General features: G+C 41.2%; 1 protein-coding gene across 2 annotated transcripts in view; it reads right to left on the bottom strand.

The window, feature by feature from the left end:
- The window catches only part of LOC121550072 (semaphorin-5A), a 203,419-nt gene that overhangs the window by 120,529 nt on the left and 67,071 nt on the right, over positions 1 to 15,819 (bottom strand). For both annotated transcript variants that reach the window (XM_041862193.2, XM_041862190.2), the window contains exons 4-5: positions 12,413 to 12,458; positions 2,283 to 2,345 (exon numbers count right to left, since the gene is read on the bottom strand). In XM_041862193.2, the coding sequence (XP_041718127.1) occupies positions 2,283 to 2,345; positions 12,413 to 12,458 (109 nt within the window). The remainder of the gene's footprint in view (positions 1 to 2,282; positions 2,346 to 12,412; positions 12,459 to 15,819) is intronic.

A 15,819-nucleotide genomic window follows, 5' to 3' on the forward strand; every position in this document is an offset into this window, starting at 1 on the left:
CTTATATTGCATTATTAGTGCATGTCTAATGCTGTATAATGCATTCTGCATATGGGCTTCATAGAAAGAGTTACCCAAACCTGAAAGTAACAAACTGCAAACCTACTGCCTTTTTAAATGCTCGTTTGGGACAGAACCCAATAAGCGTACTGTTTTATCCAAGCAATATCAAAGCTCTTTTACAAAATGCTGATTTGGAGTGGCCCCTCTCGCTATTGAGACTGGTCGATACACAAACACTCCCCTAGATCAAAATCAAATCAAATCAAATTTTATTTGCCACATGCGCCGAATACAACAGGTGTAAACATTACCGTGAAATGCTTACTTACAGCCCTTAACCAACAATGCATTTCTTTTTTAATAAAAACAACAACAACAAAAAAGTGTTGAGAAAAAAAGAGCAGAAGTAAAATAAAATAACAGTAGGGAAGCTATATACAGGGGGGTACCGGTGCAGAGTCAATGTGCGGGGGCACCGGCTAGTTGAGGTAGTTGAGGTAATATGTACATGTGGGTAGAGTTAATGTAACTATGCATAAATAATTCACAGAGTAGCAGCAGCGTAAAAATATGGGGTAGGGTGGGGTGGCAGTGCAAATAGTCCGGGTAGCCATGATTAGCTGTTCAGGAGTCTTATGGCTTGGGGGTAGAAGCTGTTGAGAAGCCTTTTGGACCTAGACTTGGCGCTCCGGTACCGCTTGCCGTGCGGTAGCAGAGAGAACAGTCTATGACTAGGGTGGCTGGAGTCTTTGACAATTTTGTGGGCCTTCCTCTGACACCGCCTGGTATAGAGGTCCTGGATGGCAGGAAGCTTGGCCCCAGTGATGTACTGGGCCGTACGCACTACCCTCTGTAGTGCCTTGCGGTCGGAGGCCGAGCAGTTGCCATACCAGGCAGTGATGCAACCAGTCAGGATGCTCTCGATGGTGCAGCTGTATAACTTTTTGAGGATCTGAGGACCCATGCCAAATCTTTTCAGTCTCCTGAGGGGGAATAGGCTTTGTCGTGCCCTCTTCACGACTGTCTTGGTGTGTTTGGACCATGATAGTTTGTTGGTGATGTGGACACCAAGGAACTTGAAGCTCTCAACCTGTTCCACTACAGCCCCGTCGATGAGAATGGGGGCATGCTCAGTCCTCTTTTTTTTCCTGTAGTCCACAATCATCTCCTTTGTCTTGGTCACGTTGAGGGAGAGGTTGTTATCCTGGCACCACACGGCCAGGTCTCTGACCTCCTCCCTATAGGCTGTCTCATCGTTGTCGGTGATCAGGCCTACCACTGTTGTGTCATCGGCAAACTTAATGATGGTGTTGGAGTCGTGCCTGGCCATGCAGTCAGATAAACGTGTATGTCCTTTTTGTAACGATAGTTCCATTGAAACAGAAGTTCATGCCTTGCTTTACTGTGGGTTGTACAACAACATTAGAGATGATCTTTACTGTGGGTTATACAACAACATTAGCAATTATCTTTACTGTGGGTTATACAGCAACATTAGAGATGACGTTTACTCTGGGTTATACAGCAACATTAGAGATTATACTTACTGTGGGCTATACAACAACACTAGGGATGATCTTTTTGGTCAGCTGTCCAGCCAAAATGAAAAATGTCTTGATGAAAATAATCAACTATGGGAAATGTTATTAAGAAAAATGTCTGAGCCATGTAAATGTCTGAGCCATGTAAATGTGTGAGCCAAAGCCTGGCATCTAATCCTCCAATGGAGACATTTATTTTAAAGTACCTAGTTGTCCTTTCATCCACTGTATTTAATAATATAAAATAATTATGCATACATGTGTGTAGATTATGTAATGTATCATATTTGACCGTGATTGTGTTTAGTGTCTCAACTCAATTTGAGCGGTCCACGATGTGGTTTCAAAAACCTGTATTTTGTATTATTGTGGAGTGACATTTATATACATTGTTCACACACACACACACACACACACACACACACACACACACACACACACACACACACACACACACACACACACACACACACACACACACACACACACACACACACACACACACACACACACACACACACACACAAACAAACAAACAAACAGAAGAAAGGAAAACAGTGTCTGTGTATAGTCAGTTTAAATGAAAAGGTGTGTACTAAACCCACTAAATCCTACTTCAGACATAAATCACACATTGTTGTCCATGAGGGATTTTCTCCAGTTTGAGTTAAGTCTAAGTTAAGTCTGAGTTATGAGTGGGTTTGTTTCATGTTGGGATTGGTGTGTTAAAGGCCTCACCTCTGACTTGCCCCGACTGAAGCAGGCTCCTTTAGTGAACTCATCACAGTGCCACTCCGCCTCCTGTCAACACAAAAATAACATTAGAAACACAATATACTGGTGTTAAACTGCATTAGAAACACACACTGAAACAGGATGGCACAATGGAAACACATAAATAGGCATTAAACGAAGAGAACATTAAAAACATTGGGCAAGAAACGATGAATTGTTCATTAACAACATTGTAAACCCACAATAAAACAGCTTTTAGAAACACTCAATAAACTGACACTTGAGCAGGAGACAGCAGTTTAATATTGAACAATGAGAACATTCTATAATAGCCGTTTTCTGTAGGCAGGAATACCACATCACATTGTTTTAAATACGGTGTAGACTATTTCCTCCAGTAAGGTCTTGAGTTTGTTTGACCAGGTGGTATAGTATTAACCACTACAACCAACCCCTTTCCCTTCCCCTTTCCCATTCATGTATATGGCTGTGGTTCATCGACCCACACAGAGGTTGAATGAATACATCCTACACAGCAGACCGCATCGTATCGGTGTATCAGTGCACGTTAAATACGAACACTGAATCCAATTTACGTGCCCACCCACTAGGGCCCACTCCACACACGAGGGAGCGAGCACAGAGACGGATGACAATGTGATTTACGTCAGGGGAGAAAATGAAGGATACTTAGACATGAGGGAGCGAGCACAGAGCTGAATGTCAATGTGATTTACATGGGAGGAAATGGTGAGCTGCTTTTCACAATTTTACTAGCAGAGAGGAATTAGGAGATAAAACCCAGGCCTATCCTCTAAGGGGGATAATTCAATACACTCTGATTCCTCCACTGTAATTTCGCTTCTGGTCCTCCAGGGGGTTTTCATTGATAAAGGTACTGTAGTAATGGAATGTAATTACTGCTGGCGTCAAACCAGTGAGACAATGGAGGGACGGAGGAGGAGAACAGCCATTATCGCCACTCCAGAGATTAGGGAGTGAATGGAAAGTTTCTGTAATAATTACTGTACCACTGTAACTTAATGTACCACTGTAACTTAATGTACCACTCCGTAAGTTTATGAACCACTAGCTAGCTATAATTCCATTGTAATTGTATGTCTCATTGTAACTCTAGACCACCTTCCCCAACCTTTCATTTAGCCAGGTAAGTCATGGAGAGCAGTTTCTATTTTTACAATATGGTAAACTACTTGAGGGAACTTTATACTGTATGGATAATTTTTTTGTAGGATATCAAATAAATCATGTTTACATCTGAAATGTACTCTATATTTCAACTTTGTATCAGGATGAAACAAGGGGAAAGTAGCCTAATAAGTTGAAACCCCCTTTAACATTAAGAACCTGTTAAACTATACCAAATGTATTTCCTTCTTAAAGTGTTTGAGCCAATCAGCTGTGTTGTGACAAGGTAGACACATCTCAACATCAACTGTTCAGAGGAGATTGTGTGAATCAGGCCTTCATGGTCGAATTGCTGCAAAGAAACCACTTCTAAAGGACACCAATAAGAAGAAGAGACTTGCTTGGGCCAAGAAACACGAGCAATGGACATTAGACCGGTGGAAATGTGTACTTTGGTCTGGAGTCCAAATTTAAGATTTTTGGTTCCAACTGCCGTGTCTTTGTGAGATGCGGTGTGGGTGAACGGATGATCTCCGCATGTGCATTTCCCACCGTAAAGCATGGAGGAGGAGATGTTATGGTGTGGGGGTGCTTTGCTGGTGACACTCTGTGATTTATTTAGAATTCAAGGCACACTTAACCAGCATGGCTAACACAGCATTCTGCAGCGATACGCCATCCCATCTGGTTTGGGCTTAGTAGGACTATCATTTGTTTTTCAACAGGACAATGACCCAACACACCTCCAGGCTGTGCAAGTGCTATTTTACCAAGAAGGAGTGTGATGGAGTGCTGCATCAGATGACCTGGCCTCCACAATCACCCGACCTCAACCAAATTGAGATGTTTTGGGATGAGTCGGACCGCAGAGTGAAGGAAAAGCAGCCAACAAGTGCTCAGCATATGTGGGAACTCCTTCAAGACTTTTGGAAAAGCATTCCAGGTGAAGCTGGTTGAGAGAATGCCAAGAGTGTGCAAAGCTGTCATCATGGCAAAGGGTGGCTATTTGAAGAATCAAAAATATAAAACATATTTGGATTTGTTCAACACTTTTTTGGTTACTACATGATTCCATATGTGTTATTTCATAGTTTTGATGTCTTCACTATTATTCTACAATGTAGAAAATAGTAAAAATAAAGAAAGACCCTTGAATGAGTAGGTGTTCTAAAACTTTTGACCAGTAGTGTATATCGTGCAGACAGAAAGAGAGGATAAGTTGAAACCCCTCAGCAGAAAATTTCTTTAATTTCCTCTTCAGAGAGGAGCAGTGCCCTGAAACTCTCCTCAGTGGTTTTTATGAGTAAGCATTAACTCCACCGTCCAGAGGTTAGCACATTGGGCCAGTAACCGAAAGGTTCCTGGTTCAAATACCAGAGCCGGCAAGGTGAAAAAATCACCCTGTGCCCCTGTGCTAATTTCACCAAGGGTGCTGTACAATGGTGACCCTGGCCGTGACCCCACTCCCTGAGGGTGTCTCAAGGGGAGTTGGCATATGCAAAAAAAACACTTGTGTGTAACAGGACAAACATAAGCACCCACCAAATAATGATCATTATTATTATTACACACACACCTGGCAGGTTCAAGTGGAAACAGGAGGCGGGAGAAGGGGGGATGAGAAGGAGAAAGAAAATAGGAGAGAGGCCCAGCACAAAGTGGAGGGGGCAGAAGGTGGTGGATTGTGTGTGCGCGTGTGTGCGTGCACACGTGTGGCCACCACCTAGCTCTCTCTGTATCTGTCAGGATGCCAGATTACATTCCAGGCCAAAGCTAGCTATTTTAGGGCCAGTGCTCCTCTGACACAAACCACACATCAGCACTAGCAGCTCAGCATGCCAACCCAGCATGCACAGCACTGGCTGTCACTATGACTAGGCTATGTGTGTGCAGTACGTGCTCTCAGAAATTACAGGGTAAATACCAAAAAATGTGGGCTAACTCAAACACAAACATTCTCTGGTCAGTCTGTGTATTAGATAGTAATGATGTGGTAACATAATCAATAATATTACGAAAGAGCTTTGTGGGCACTAACAGATTCAATAAACCAAATCATTACTCATTGAAATGTATCATAATCAAATATGAAAAGAACAATTCAGAAGAGATTCATTACTCATACCTATTCCGGCTACTATAATAAAATATGAAGTGAATATTATCCATCTTTCCTAAAACCAGTAATATATTGGCATCATTTACCACCTCTCACACTCCAGTACCTCAGTGCCAAGACATCAAATGGGCCAGAATATGTAGCCGTGCAACGATGCAAAGTCTAGAACCAACATCTTAAAACATTAAACACCCATTACTACGCTATTATTTAACCTCTGAAGACAAAAAAGCTCTCAAAGTGAAATATAATCTCTAGGGTGCTGACATTTATTATAATTATCAGCTCTCAACTTTGGGACTCTGATACAAAGATGTTTTTAGTTAGAAAGAAACGCTGCTTTTCAGAAGTATATACTGGTCTGAAAGCAGCTATAGGGCATAATCACATGCAGGCATTCAGTGTTTGGGACTTAAAGTGATTTGAATCTGGAGATATGCATGTTCTCTCTGCCCACCCTCTCTCTTTACTACACTGTCATCAGTACTGTTTGGTAACCAAGAGATGAGCCTTTGTGCTGAGACTATGTGTGTGTCTTTACTACTAAGGGGCCATTGTTACCCTAAGGTGGGTGTTAGGGAGAGACAGAGAGAGCGTGGTCAGAGGAGAGACTGAGAGAGAGTAGAGGGGGAGAGAAACAGAGGGGTGGCAGAAAAAGAGATCGGAGAGAGAGAGAGAGAGAGAGAGAGAGAGAGAGAGAGAGAGAGAGAGAGAGAGAGAGAGAGAGAGAGAGAGAGAGAGAGAGAGAGAGAGAGAGAGAGAGAGAGAGAGAGGGTGGGGGGACAGAACATAGAAAAAGACGGAACAGGGACAGGCAGGGAGAGAAAAGGGACAGCAAAGAAGAGAAATGGAAAGAGAGAAAAAGGACAGAGAGTGGGTAGAGAAAGAGAGAGAGGGAGGGAGACAGACAGAGAATCCAAAACACTGTTCTTCTCCCCAGACACCCAGACATGATAGCATATATTTTGCATAAAGAGAGCCACACTTTAGGTCTAGAGTAGATACTGTCTTGGGACTCCTTCATAAGACTAGGACATTATGAGGAGAGACAGAGAGCAGAGACATCTGTATATATTCTAAATGTCTTTAGACCGTTTTTTTGTTGTTGCGACGTTTAGAATTCTGACTGATGTCTGGCTGATGTAAGCCGCTGAAAGGTTCTGGTGGGAAATTGGCCCTGAAGTCATATTAAAATCTGTGTCTGTTTCACTACAGTCCCAGATAGTTACAGTCGTCAGAGCAGAGCTGTCAGTCAACATGTAGGTAGGGTATTTAAAATCTTAATCAGGTATGTTTTAATTGACTGACAAACATTCTAACTCACCATAATGTATGACATCAAATATGAAGGTGTTCAGTGTAGACAGAGTAGACAGGGCAGTTTAGTTTAGGCAATTAGACACTATCATCCAGGGTCAAACCATTATTTTCCCAACCCCATCACCCCTCTCAGACCCTTTAATGGACCAGTCCAAGTTATCATTGAATGTGCTGTGTATCTCTATTCTGTACCCCCATTCCACTGACTCAGTCCTCCGTATTATTCCATGCATTTAAATGGAGGAGTTATTCCGACTTGGCCAATTTGAATAAGCTGTGCTGTTGGAGCTAGTGGAGGTGTTCCGTTAGCACTTACTAAGCAGGGGTAATTGTCTCTCAGACAGAAAGCGTGATGAGAAGAGAGAAGCTGCTGAAATACACTGGGAACTAGATGACTTCATTATAGCAAACATTTAAAAAATAGATTTCATGGCATATTTGTACCATGAATGCATAAATGGTCCCATGAATAGAAGAGGAAGGCTTGGATAAATACATGTATATCTGCTATTTATTTCACCTACTGCACTCCACACTGCACTCCTCATTGAATGTGAACAATGCTACCACCACTACAGCACTCGTACAGTAATAATTGTCTAATGCTTCGATCCACAACACTGTCTTTCTGAAAAACTAGACTGCCTTTGTGTTCCAATTTAGATTTTCTGTGTCAGAGGAAATAGCCTACTTATGATGGATTTAAAACATCATGTTTTTACTCTCTCTGAAGGCCATTCTATTAACAATAAAACAGAGGGAGAGAGAGAGAGAGAGAGAGAGAGAGAGAGAGAGAGAGAGAGAGAGAGAGAGAGAGAGAGAGAGAGAGAGAGAGAGAGAGAGAGAGAGAGAGAGAGAGAGAGAGAGAGAGAAACAGGAAGGAAGGAACACTGAGGTCTAGAACACAGGTGATCATCCATCAACGTGGGCAACACAATGGGATGTGAACACAATGCTGATAGAGAGCAGGTGATTAATCAATGAACCACTCGGTCCACACCACAGCAGCTACTGTGCAGTGTGTACAGGGTGCAAAGGCTCATGGAAGTATGGCACAGTGGTGCCAAGGCTGACTCTGCTGACTGCGGTTGGCAAGGGGTGAGGGTAGGACAGTGAGGGAGTAGGGGGTAAGGCTAGGGGGTAAGGAGTGGGTAGAAGGGGGTAAGGGGTGGGGTATAGATGTAGGGGCTGTTCACACTACACATGCTAGTCATTGCAGAGTAGGCCTACTTTACCTGCTGCCAGATTCTATATAAACCAGATTCTGAATGTGTGTTTGTGTTGTAAACACTCCATCTCATGGCAATCAGAAACTTTTCAGAAACGTTTCACTTCAAATCATTGTGTTCACTCTCTCGCCTGAGTCGTCTGTACCCTTCCTGTTCATAGCCCCAATTGAAGAGATAATCCATGGGGAATGCAATCAAAGACACACAGAAATTGCAAATAGTTATCTCTCTCTCGCTCTCTCTCTCGCTCTCTCTCTCTCTCTCTTCATCTCCAATTTTATCCCTTCTTCTCAGAGCAGAGGACTTCACTTCTTCTCTCCCTTATGCTTTTCTAAAACCTTTACTTTATTGTCCATTACTGGCAGAGAGTCAGAAGAGAGAGGGGGAGAGGAGGAGGGAGGGAAGAAGAGTGTTTTGCTGAGGTAACAGAGGCCAGTGAGATTATGATAGCAGGCCTCAGCTAGTATCGATCTCCTGGGTGAACTCTATATCTGCAGTACCACAGGATAGACAGAAGGCATTTAGCTGGCTAGCAGCACACCAACTGCCACCACTCTCTAAAACTCCAAACAACACAACACTGCCAAGAGGCTCCAGGTTTCATTTTAAGTGATGAGGGTTAGTTTGCGGGAAAATTAGAGAGATTTGAATCAATAACAGCGGAAAACATTTCTAGAGGTCTGGTTTATTTTTCGTTCATACATTGAAGAATGACCTTGCTTGTTTTGACGAGCTCATACATACTTTTTCTTTGTACATAAAGGATTAAGTTTGAGCATTGATTAAATATCAAATGGTAATTCTACCCCATCTCTTCTTGTATAAAAGAAAATCATGCATGGCATAGCTATCAGCACTAAGCTTCATCAAGACACATGAGACTGTAGTTTGTAGGTCATTTGCCACAGCAGACTACTTTATTTTTTCAACATCAATGTAGACAAATAAAATCAACAAAACCTGTGAGTATTCTGGTAGTGCTTTCTTTGTTGGAATTTATTATTTATTTGTTTATTTGTAAGGGACCATGTACAACATGCCATTGCACCAGATTTAGCTAGATAGCAAATGTTAATCTGTAGTCCCCGCATTGCGGTTTCATAAACAATATTCCCATCACAAATCAACTTGATCAATCTGTAATGCTCTTAATATGAGCTGAGAGGCACCGGCAGGGGAGACTTATTTCATAATCAAACCTAACACAGAAAGAATATAAGACATGCCAAGGATGCAAATCTCACCGCAATTAATATAATTGTATCTATTAAAGAGAGGAGAGGAGAGGGGAAATGAAAAAGAGAGGAGGGGTAAAAGAGTAGTGGAGCTGAGGGAGAAAGCAGAAGAGAGTAAATGAGGAGGAGACGAAAATAGAGGAGAGCGGGAAAGAGGAGAAGAGGACAGGGGGAGAGGAAAAGTACAAGAAGAAATGAGAGGAGGGTAGCAACCAAAGCAGTACCAAATTTCACAATAGCACTCCGACCACTTCAGCTGAGCCTTGGGGGGTTTAGATAGGTAGCTCCTTAACTCTCCAATTTAAAACCCTGTTCCAGTCAGATGAAAAGCAGCCTCTAGTCTCAGGGTCAGTTTAAATTGGCAGTTGGCCCGTGGTCCAGATTACCAAGGCTTTCTCTCTCTGGAGATGGGGCCTGCCTGGAGCGAAGGAGGGTTGATAGGGGCTGGAGGAATCTACACTGATTCAGTAGTGGTAGTGGAGTGAGGGATGAGATAAAGGGTAAGAGGGCTGGATGAAGGGATGGGGGAGGATGAGAGAAGAAGGGATGGCATGAAGCATCTTTAATAACCAGCCCTGTCCCAGTGAGCGCCAACAAAAGAGTGACTCCCCATGGATCTCTGCCTTTCTCTATGGGGGGTATCTCTCTTTTCTTGTCTCTCTGTCTCACTTTCTCACTTTCTTTCTCTCATCTCTGTCTATAACGGTCTCCTATCTCCCATCTCTTTTTCCTCTATATCGTCTTCTTCTTCATGTATTTTGTTATCCCCCCAATTCACTCTATTCTACCCTGTTCTTTGAGGGTGTAAACAGCCAGTGTCTAGCCTCTGTCCAGAGCATCAAAGGAGCCTGCTGTTTTCCCCCAGGAAGGGATCCAGATAAACCCCTAACGGGTCAATGTTTGCCTGGTTACTCACTTGGCTACAAGATTCTTAGCTCCACAGGGAGCAAGTACACACATACAGCCTTCAGCCATGGAAATCAAGGAGAAGGGAGGGAGCATGCTGGGGTAATGGCTACTATGCTATTGTGAGATGAAGGGAGGAAGGGAGGGAGAGGAGAGAGCTACAACTATACTGTACAGTATGTTTAGAAATATCACATTTCACTGCTCAAACACATGCTATTGCTTTCAACATCAAAGGTTGACAAAAAGACAAGCTCCCAATACAGGTTCAAAGATTCTACATTTTAGAAGAGAAGATCATATTAAAAAATAACAATCAATTAGCTTGATTCAATTGATTTGGTTTTGTGCTGCCAGTCTTAACTAAGAAGAGATAGAGAATGTGCTTCTTCCTCTAGCAGGCAGAACACAAGGTGTAAATCACTTAGCAAACTGTAAAAAATACTAATGACATGCAGCAGAACAGACTGTGTCGGGACCACAGAAACCACAGGAATGTCACACGTGGTTTTAGGAGCTGGGGTAGACATACACGTATAGGGGGTGAACACTTACTGAAGAGAAGACTACAGTTAGAAAGCTGGGGCATTAACACTGACTGAAGAGAAGACTACAGTTAGACAGATGGGGCATTAACACTGACTGAAGAGAAGACTACAGTTAGACAGATGGGGCATTAACACTGACTGAAGAGAAGACTACAGTTAGACAGATGGGACATTAACACAGACTGAAGAGAAGACTACAGTTAGACAGATGGGGCATTAACACTGACTGAAGAGAAGACTACAGTTAGACAGATGGGGCATTAACACAGACTGAAGAGAAGACTACAGTTAGACAGATGGGGCATTAACACAGACTGAAGAGAAGACTACAGTTAGACAGATGGGGCATTAACACAGACTGAAGAGAAGACTACAGTTAGACAGATGGGGGCATTAACACTGACTGAAGAGAAGACTACAGTTAGACAGATGGGGCATTAACACTGACTGAAGAGAAGACTACAGTTAGACAGATGGGGCATTAACACTGACTGAAGAGAAGACTACAGTTAGACAGATGGGGCATTAACACTGACTGAAGAGAAGACTACAGTTAGACAGATGGGACATTAACACAGACTGAAGAGAAGACTACAGTTAGAAAGATGGGGCATTAACACAGACTGAAGAGAAGACTACAGTTAGACAGATGGGACATTAACACAGACTGAAGAGAAGACTACAGTTAGACAGATGGGGCATTAACACTGACTGAAGAGAAGACTACAGTTAGACAGATGGGGCATTAACACTGACTGAAGAGAAGACTACAGTTAGACAGATGGGGCATTAACACTGACTGAAGAGAAGACTACAGTTAGACAGATGGGGCATTAACACTGACTGAAGAGAATACTACAGTTAGACAGATGGGGCATTAACACTGACTGAAGAGAATACTACAGTTAACACTGACTACTGTGGCTGGTGGACTTAGCCTAGATAGGCCTCTCCAATCTCACTCCTCTGGTAGACAACTGCATGTAGCCCATGGTGCAATCCAAGCCCATAGGATCTCCTGACAAAATAAGAATGATCCTGCCTTCATTTAGCAGCACTTAGCATAATGATGTTGTCATGATGCATAGGCCTATAACAGTGTGAAACTATTCAACTATTTGAAATGTTCCCTGGGTTTTCATTACTGTAGCTACCATGGCATGCTATGACAAGCCTTGTGTCTTGTTTGTAACTATTTTTTAAGGGCCTGACAGCTGGGCTGTCCCAGTAAGTGTTACGATAATTACTGCATAACTGTGTTACACACAAAGACAAGACAGACAGCACATCTTATACATGACACCGTGGTCCAACAAACTGACAGTGAGTCAGACATTAATATGCTACATCAAGAAGGGGAACAGAGAGTAAGGAGGGGGTGGGAGAGGGAGGCAGGGATGGAGGGAGGGAGCAGAAATGAAGGGAGAGGAGCAAAGACAGAGAGAATACGAGAAAAAAAATAGAGAGTATGAGAAAAGAGAGAAGTGTAGAAGAGGGAGAGAGATGAATAGAAGAGTGACTGAGAGGGATATAAATAGGAAGGGGATTGAGAGGGAGAAAGAGGGAGTGATAGAGAGATAGAGAGTAAAATAGAGGGGGAATAATGGTAAAGCTGGTAAAGACTCACCTGGATCAACGAAAGGTCCTCCAGATTGAGTCTGAAGAGGTGGTTTCTGAAAGAAACAAAAGAGGGAGGAGAGATGAAGGTATAATCTTCTCTAAAAGGACAAAACCTGAAAAAAGGAAAGTGGACAGGAGAGCATTTCTGGTAAGAGATGTCCAAAGATATCTCTGGGTTATTTTATCCTCATTTTGGTCATTTTCTCTCCCTTATCAAACCTTTGATGTAGCACACTTGTGTCTGGGCCTCTCTAAAAGCCTGTTCAGATTTAACCACATACAGGAACACTTGATTAGACTACTGTAAGGTTCTGTAGTTATTTTCTTAGTTCACCTTGTGTTCTTGAACGTAGCCCTGTCTTTCATTTTTGTTCATTGATTTCACCTGTGTTAGTTACTCACCTGGTCTCATCAGCTCCTTATTTAGTTCAGTTCTTTCTGTTTGTGCCCTGTGAGGTATTGTTCATTTTGACTCTACTAAGCCTTTTCCTAGCTCGTTTGTGTGAACCTGTTATAGTCTTCAGTCCTAGTTTTTGATTCACCTGCCTGTTTGCCTACCTGTGTATGACCATTGCCTGCGACCACGATTCCGGCCTTCTGCGAAGGCGTAATAAAAACCTGCCTATTCATTACAACTACTTTACTGCTATAGCATTCCAAAACAAGGTATATCTTTGTTGAATAGAAATCCAGTCAAAACTGAACTGAATATAGATTGCAAGATAACATACTTTATGTCAACTCTCCCATCTAAAACGATCCCAGTGATATGCCCTTGTCTGGGCAGAACTTTCCCGTAGACACAAATGCAGGATCAGCTTGCCCTTTACAAATCCTAACCTTAACCATTGGTTGAGAAAGTGCAAAACTGACATTAGATATTATTTTACGGGTAACTTCATCCAACTGAATGGGAGGTTTGAGGAGTATTTTTCTCCACTCTGCTGATGAGTATTTGTCTCCGCTAATACAGGAGTAATAAAGGCCTAGTTCACTAATTTTGTGAAAAAATACCTATTCTATAAGTCAGCTTGATGAGAAAGAAATAGTATATTCCAAACAAACTATGGGACAGTTGTGGGACGATAGATCCCAAATTCATACCATCAATAGGCCTCGGCTACATTAAAAAACAATGAGTCTGATGCAACAGATCAGAACGTTTAGCTTAAAATGTTAATAAACTATTATTAGTTCACATTATAAGAGTAGCAAGGTGCACAAGGCAGTAGGGTACGCGCAAATATTCTTTCCATAATGAAATTAGCTGGAAAACATTGTCAAAAGCGCACTGCACATGCGAGCGGTTTCATGTGACAAAGATGAAAATATCCGTTAGCAATTTTGAAAAAGGGAAGATCTAATATGCAACAACTAGCATGGATTGCTGTTATGACAAGGATTGTGTGCCTTTTGCTATTGGACAATGAAAGAAAGTTAATAACAAATCATTTCCTCCACGGACAGGGTCTGATTTTGTCTAGGCTACTTTGAAGCAAGTTAAGAAATGCCTCATATTATGTAGTAAAACATTCAGGTTTCAAACAATTAAGTATATAATTAAATATTAAAGCATTATACCTCTCACTAAAGGTGCCAGTCATACAAAAGTTATACTTAAATCTGAACTGGTTCTCTAGAAAATTAGTAAGAATGTCTCACCCCATGTTCAAGAATGACCTTTTTCCCTTTATTCAGATTACAACCTCTCACTTTTGGTTATTTGAAAACGAAATAATCTCCAAAATATTGTTATTTTTAAAACAAGCCATAGAAAGTTGGTTGCAATTTCAGTTTAATCCACCAGAAAAGACAGAACAAATAATACAACAAATATTGTGGTTAAACTCAAATATACTAATTGATAAAAAAAACATTTATTTTATATTATTAAAAGAAAACATACAAAAAAGGTATATAAAAATGTATAATCATTGTAAATGATTTCATAAATAGGACTGGTGGAGTTATGTCACACATACAGCTAACAAAAATATATGGAAATGTCTGCTCTACCCAAAATTACAACCAACTAATTGCAGCATTACCGCAAAAATGGAAGAGGCAAGTGGAAGGAAGAAAAAGTAAGGAACTTGTCTGCTGGCCCTGCATTAAAGACCAAAATTGGTTAAAGAAAATTGTGATAAATAAAAAAATATACCAGTTTCATTTAAGGACAAAAAAATTGACAGCTATGCCATATAGATTGCAAAATAGTTGGGAATTTTCGATGTACCGATTCCATGGCACATGGTTTATGAACTGACGCCGGATTCAAAACTTAGAATTGTTCAATTTAAATTATTATACAAAATTCTTGCAACCAATAGAATGTTTTATGTATGGGGGATATAATCTTCCCAGCTCTGCAGACTTTGCTGCGAAGAGACAGAGTCATTAGATCATTTATTTTGGTACTGTCCATTTGTAGCTTGTTTTTGGACACAGGAATGGCTAAAGGATTGCAATATTTACCTGGAGCTAACCCTGCAGATAGATTTGAAAAATCCTAGTTAATCGATCAATAATATAATAATACTTTTAGCAAAAATGTTTATCTTTAATTTACAATCTGTAGAAACTATGAGAATAGAAAGGTTCAGAACTTTTGTGAAGCATCACAGCACAGTTGAAAAATATATGGCAAATAGAAATCCAATATGGATGGTGTTAAGAGATAGATGGGAGGAGTTGAATGGAGCTGAAGGGTGGGAGTAATAACAACAAGATAACAAATGTAAAATATACTGTGTCTGTAGAATGTATATAGGTTCAGAACTTTTGTGAAACAGCACAGTTAAAAATATATGGCAAATAGAAACCAAACTGGATGGACATCAGAAATAGATGGGAGAGGTTGAGGGTAGAGGAAGTACAGGACTAAAACAAACAAAATATAATTATTGTAAAATTGTGTATATAACAAATATACTGTACACACGCACCAATTTAATTCCAATAAATTATGCAAATGAACCTATAAACTGATAAGGATGACCAGCGAAACTGGTATTTACATCAATTAAAAGTTTCAAAAGCATTATTTCGCGATGGGATTTTTTCTTCTTCTCCCCGACAATTGGCCGGCATCAATTTTATTTATCGGCTTTTCCATTTTTTGTTGGGCCAAAAGCCGGCTATTAACGGTTAAAGGAAACTGTGTTTCACAGGTACATCTCTCTCTCTCTCTCTCTCTCTCTCTCTGATTATATAGACTTTCACAGGCACATCTCTCTCTCTGATTATAAAGACTTTCACAGGCACATCTCTCTGTCTGATTATAAAGACTTTCACAGGTACATCTCTCTCTCTGTCTGATTATAAAGACTTTCACAGGTACATCTCTCTGTCTCTTTCTGATTATAAAGACTTTCACAGGTACATTTCTCTCTCTCTGTCTGATTATAAAGACTT

Source organism: Coregonus clupeaformis, chromosome 34, assembly GCF_020615455.1.
Source record: "Coregonus clupeaformis isolate EN_2021a chromosome 34, ASM2061545v1, whole genome shotgun sequence".
Classification (NCBI taxonomy): Eukaryota; Metazoa; Chordata; class Actinopteri; order Salmoniformes; family Salmonidae; genus Coregonus; species Coregonus clupeaformis.